At 45.0% G+C, this 6,000-nt stretch overlaps 1 protein-coding gene across 7 annotated transcripts in view; it reads right to left on the bottom strand.

The window, feature by feature from the left end:
- Positions 1-1,717: 1,717 nt before the first annotated feature.
- The window catches only part of USP48 (ubiquitin specific peptidase 48), a 96,884-nt gene continuing 92,601 nt past the window's right edge, over positions 1,718-6,000 (bottom strand). For all 7 annotated transcript variants that reach the window (XM_047725132.1, XM_047725129.1, XM_047725130.1 and 4 more), the window contains 2 exons: positions 3,333-3,359; positions 1,718-2,263 (listed from right to left, as the gene is read on the bottom strand). In XM_047725132.1, the coding sequence (XP_047581088.1) occupies positions 2,241-2,263; positions 3,333-3,359 (50 nt within the window). In that variant the 3' untranslated portion in view covers positions 1,718-2,240. The remainder of the gene's footprint in view (positions 2,264-3,332; positions 3,360-6,000) is intronic.

Below are 6,000 nucleotides of genomic sequence, written 5' to 3'. Positions count from 1 at the left end.
AGGAGCAGAGGGAGAGGGAAAAGCAGACTCCCCTGAGCAGGGAGCCCCATGCGGGGATCAGCTCCCAAGACTCCAGAATCTTGACCCGAGCTGAAGGAGGACGCTTAACGACTGAGCCGCCAGGGTGCCCCTTCTGCATTTCTGATAAAGTTCCACAGCGCTCAGGTGTGCTGAGTAGCGCTGGTGCGACAGGGTAAGTTGTCAGGGGAGGAGGAAGACAGCCGCCTAGCATCGCCTCCGGCGGGACCCCACCCACTCCCACCCCAGGGCAGACTTCCAAGAAGCTATTATTTTGTATGGTTGCATCAGGCGAAGAAAAGACTCAAGTAATAGGTTTTAAAACTGTTATAAACAGCGAACTGGGAAAAAGAAATCCGATTTTGGGGGGTGACACGTGTCAGTCCCCAGAAAGAACCCCTTTTCGGCCAAACAGCTTTTCTGTATGGAAAGGGAAGCTGCTGCATTGAACACTAATTGAATTTGTTCACATCTTTACCTTGAGAGACCGTAACCTGCTTATTAGTGTGTTAATACTTTTATGTTCCAGCTTCATTTCTTTGGAGTGAAATAAAAGACTGAGCCCTAAAACTCAGCATTAGCTATCAGCGATCTCAACTCCGAGTCCGCTCCCTGACTGACCTCAAGGTGGGAGCGGCTGGTTCCTAGGGTGGCTTTCCAGTGTGCAGCTCCCCCTCTCCCAGTCAGGCTCATTCAACGCCCCACCCACCCCGCCTTGTCAGGGGGCACTTGACTGGGGACACTGCACACATGGAGGGCAAACACAAGCAAGAAGTTGTAATTTTACCAAACAGCCATAATTACTCAGATAAAAAGAGCTATTCAAAAGGGATCTGCCAAGGTTACCGGTCCTCAAATTGAAACCTGCCTCCCCCATCCATTATTTGAGTTTAAATCTTCAGGGGAATAAATGGGGGGAGGGCGGAGCCTAGCGCAAATCCAAGACTTTAAAAACGTGTTCGCAAGAGAGACGTGTGACTCAGCATCTCTGCCGCAAACATGGGCACACACTTACCAGAAAATGGTGAGACCCACTCATCCTAAGTGCCAATCCCCACCCCCCATATTCTTAAGAATGTTATTTTGGTTGTGTGCCGTTAATAACAATAATCCTGGGTTGGCTAAGACAACACACCCCATCCATACACTTTTTTGTTTAAACAAAGTGATCTAAAAGCTCCTTTCTGGACATTTCAGAGGAATGTTTCAAAAACAGAGGCACGATCCAAGAAACGGTAGACCTGGAGAATGGGAAGACATTTTAGAAAAACCTTGTGTTATCCGAACGTAATTCAGTCCACTGTTACTCTTCTGATAAGGCAGGTGGTCAGATTTTTCAAAAGTGTGAGGTGCTGCCTCTGCCTGCCATTCTGTCTGCCTGTGCTCGCTCGCTCTCCTCTCTCTCTGACAAATAAATAAAATCTTTAAAAAAAAAAAAAAAAAGTGTGAGGTGTACTCGATTTCCCAATTCTGAATAAAGAGCAAAACTGGAGGAAGATGCTATCACACGTCAGACATTCGCCATCCTTTCTCAACGCATGAAAGCCAGAGCACTGAAGCCCAAGCCGAGGCAGGAGACATCTGGGTGCCTCCTGCTTGACCCAACGCCGAGAGAGGGACCGCTGGGCTGTGTGTACGCGGGTGTGCTGGGGGCGGCGCGGAGAGGAGGCTAATCTGAAGACACTTTTCCACAAGGATGGCAAGTTCTTCACTTTCATGCTTTATTGAAAGTAAAATATGAATCAAAGACAGGTATTGGTAAGCAGGTTATGTCTCTAAAGAATTACTTTTTAGTTCAGAGCAGAATGTGTCCCATCTACTGTGATACAAATCCTTTATGGACCAATGCATCTGGTATGAAATTCGAGCAAGGAAATATAACAGAACTTTATTCCCTCCCGTGACTATAAATCTCATATGTAAACATGATTTACTGTTACTGCTACTAAACTGGTTCGATCCGTACTTGCCCCCTCCCACCCACCACCCTCCCTTAAATATAAAATTTGAAACATTTCCTTCAAGTCTGATGTCCTTCAGTGCAATCTGCTTTATTTGACATAAGGCATTTGGGACAGTCACTTCGGAAGAGTTCTCTGCCTTTTGGAAGAGTCATAGAATGGTTTAATTCTTAAATCCACTTTTTCGGTAATGCCCTAACATGCCAAACTCCTCGCTTCCCTTCTGGTCATTTCTTTAGCCGTCAGCAAGTGTTCAAAAGATTAATGTCCGAGTAGACCAGTACCTGGGAAAAGAAACATACGTGGAGGTACAGCTGTGAACTGAAAAGTAAGAGTTCATGTATTCCATTTGCCAAGAACGCATCAGGGAATATCCAACTTAACAAACGAGCACAGCAGCCCCTTGATGCTGAAGGATAAGAAAAAATATCCGCAGAGGCCAGGCTTTCGGCTAAATCACATTTCTGTCGAAAGCCATGTGTTTCCTACGCAGTATCTTCACACATGTTAATCAGATTTCATTGATGCTTTCATTTGATGCCCATGTTTCATACAGAAATTTTTTGCTTTGTTTTGACCACATCAGGAGGTCTTTATAGTGGTAATGTGAAGGCAGCAAAGCTGCATTGACAAGAAGGCTTCATTTAGGCCAGAGCTTTGCTCACTCTTTGCTTTAGCAAAGAATCCCTGGTACCTGATTCGAACTCATTCCTTGGCAAACTCACAAGCTGCCATGGGCCTCTGGAGTAGGCCAGAGAGATTCAGGATGGCAAGAGTTAAATCTGCAAATATCAAAGGTCTGTATTTGACAAATTAGCAAGTATTACTGGCGTACACAACTACAGTGGCCATGAGGTGACAACACACCACTGCGTCTCCATCCAAAGCAATTCTGCAAGAAATGCCTGGGTCCGCCACAGATGGACGAAACCTTTTCATTAAAGCGGACAGAATTCAGCAAATTCCTTTCCTCTAATTCTTACCAGTGATACACAAACTGTTTTCTTCTAAGATGAAACTGGCAGAAGAAACTGGGAAGAGTAAATATAAATGTCGAATTGCCGCTAGCTAATCCCCAACCTCCCCACCCACCCTGACCCTCCAACTGAGAAAGGGAAAGCAGAATTGACATCTGGCAGTAGATACTGTGAACACACAGGCCCTATCTGAGGCCGGAGTGCTGAAAACGATAATGAAGAAGCTTGAATAAAAAATGCATTTAACTAAAATTAACTTCAGTCATAAGACTCAGATTGAATTAAATTTTAAAATCAAATTATAGCCTTCGCTTTAAGAGAAAATTACAGTAGGACTCTTGACATTCATGAACAAAACATGACAAATGTAACTTACCTTTAAACCCTTCTTCCGGCATACATACTAGAAAAAGAGAGAGAGAGAGAGAGAGAGAGAAATAATTCCAAGATGAAAACACTGCTGGAACAGACAACAGTAATATCACTTTGCTGCCTAAAGACAGAAAGTTTAAAATAACTTCTCATTACCTTACTCACCCATAATGATTACTTTTGAAGTTTTGGGTGAGAATAAACAGATGGTGATCTTTCTGCATGTCTTACTTTCATCAAAGCAACACACGTGCGTCATTTGAAAAGTCAAACAGTAAAGGAATGGTTTTAACTGGAGAGAGCTTTTACAGGGCACCAGGGGAGGCAGGCCTGGAGAAAGCATGTGACAGATGCCCTCTGGAGCTGCGTCTCCCCTGCTCTCTAGAATGGAACCACTCAGGCCTCAGGTAGCCCCTTCTTCTAGACTTTATTTCCAGATAATGTGCTTATTCAGTTGACCCTTGAACAACTCGGGGTTGGAGGCACTGATTCACTACATGGTCAAATATCTACATTTACTTTTAGATTCCCCCAAAAGTTGACTGGAAGCTTTCCTGAGAACAGTTACACAAGGCATATTTTGTTAGGTTGTATGTATTACAGACTGTATTCTTACAATCTAGTAAGTAAAAAAAAAAAAAAAAAGATATTTTTCCTTTAAAAAAAGAAAAAAAGATTTATTTGAGAGAGAGAGCAAGTCGGGGAGGGCCAGAGGGAGAGAGAGAACCCTGAATCAGACTCCCCACTCAGCAGGGAACCTGAGCTAGGGCTCAATCCCAGGGCCCCAGAGATTATGACCTGAACCGAAATCAAGAGACACTTAACTGGTTGAGCCACCCAGGCGCCCTGAGAAAAATGGTAATGAAAATACATTTACAGTGCTGTACATACACTTACTGACAAAACAAACAAACAAACAAATGGGGTGCCTGGGTGGCTCAGTGGGTTGGGCCTCTGCTTTCAGCTCATGTCATGATCTCAGGGTCCTGGGATGGAGCCCTGCATTGAGCTCTCTGCTCGGCGGGGAACCTGTTCCCCGCACGCCCCGCAGCTCTGACTGCCTCTCCACCTACTTGTGATCTCACGCTGTCAAATAAATAAATAAAATCTTTAAAAACAAAACAAACAAAAAAAAAAACGAGTACAAAACAAAAAACAACAAACTCACGTATGAGTGGACCTGCACAGCTCAAAGCTATGCTGTTCAAGGGTCAACCATATTGTTAGTTCCTAACTTTCGAGGGTATCTACTAGCTTCCTCATCGAAAGATAAACATTTAGTTCTTCTACCAACTCTTACACACCACCTGCCCCTTAACCCAGGTATCCTCCTGACAGAGGTGTTTTTAAGCCCTTGGGTCTCCGGTAGTCCCAATATTTTTCCTCTCTGAACAGTGCTCACAGTCTAACTGCTTCGTGTACCTTGGTTCTATTTCCTGTTTGGGAGGACTTTTTTCTTTCTTTTTGGTCTTGGTAACTGCCGCATTATTTATGACTTCCATTTTCTCTGTACTATCTCCAACTCAAGCAGAAGCTCTTCTAAAGACGTTAAACCTCCAGACGGCCATCTGTCACTTCCACGTTGCCCTGTGGACACGGACCGCCACAGCCCACATGGCCGCGACCTGGACTCGGGGCGCTCACGCTGTCTGCCGCAGAGCTTCTCTTCCAGGACTCCCCTTCACCATCTTCTAGGACATTTTTCCTTTGTTGGATCCCTACGTTTTTGTTCCAACATTAAATTCTTTCTTGACTTACAACCCTTGTTTCAGTGGAGCACACCCTTCCATCATATCCCAGCAAATGGCGCACTGGACAGAAGTGTTTTGAGGCCTCACATTTGTTCACAAAAAGCCATGAATCATGAGGGTAGAATAAAGTCTGTCTGGTTGTGCAATTCTGATTGGAATTCAGTTTTCCTCAGAAGCCTGTGGGCACAGCTCCACGCACCTGTCTCCTTCACTCTTCATCCTATGAATGGGACTCATTTTCCTTTGCATCTCTGGATGCTTTTAGGATCTTCCCATACCTAGATTTTCACTTACAGTATCGGGCCCTTGGCGCAATTGTTTTTTAATTTCGTGAATTCCTTTCTGTTCTCTGAATGTTCCTTCTAACCAGTCCCCTGGCTATGTGGTTTTTCTATATTACACAGAGTTAATTTTTAAGCTTTCATATGCTTCCTGCATCAACTGCTTTTCTGGGCTCTTTTTTTTTTTTCCGGTCTGCAGACAGAGCCTTTAGGTTCCATGCTCTCACACTCCCAACGCCTGGTGGTCTGGAGCTGCCCCTCTCACCTACTAAAGAGTAAGGACTCAGTTCAGGGGGCGCTGGGGAGCTTCCCTGAAGGGTACCTGGAAGATGAACCACTTAAAAAAACAACAGATTTCTGTAGGTGACTTTTTTGAATAGGCCACTCTCCCCAGAGCGGGATCTCTGACTTCCGGTATGGGAGGCAGAGATGGCTGCCAGCATCCGAACAGAAAGCTAGGGGTGCTCTTCCTAAGTGCTATGAACAGGCTTTTTCTCGCCTTCATGGTTGAAGCTGGTGAAGTTGTTCGAAGGCCAGAGACGCCGCACACCCTCGATGGCCACATGAGGCACAGGTAGGGGAAGGAGCAGTGACAGGATGTCAAGGGAGGGGCTGTAAGCAGTTGCCCTCCTTCTGGTGT

The sequence above is a fragment of the Lutra lutra genome, chromosome 4 (assembly GCF_902655055.1).
Source record: "Lutra lutra chromosome 4, mLutLut1.2, whole genome shotgun sequence".
Lineage (NCBI taxonomy): Eukaryota > Metazoa > Chordata > Mammalia > Carnivora > Mustelidae > Lutra > Lutra lutra.
This window is presented reverse-complemented; position numbering and strand designations above follow the sequence as displayed.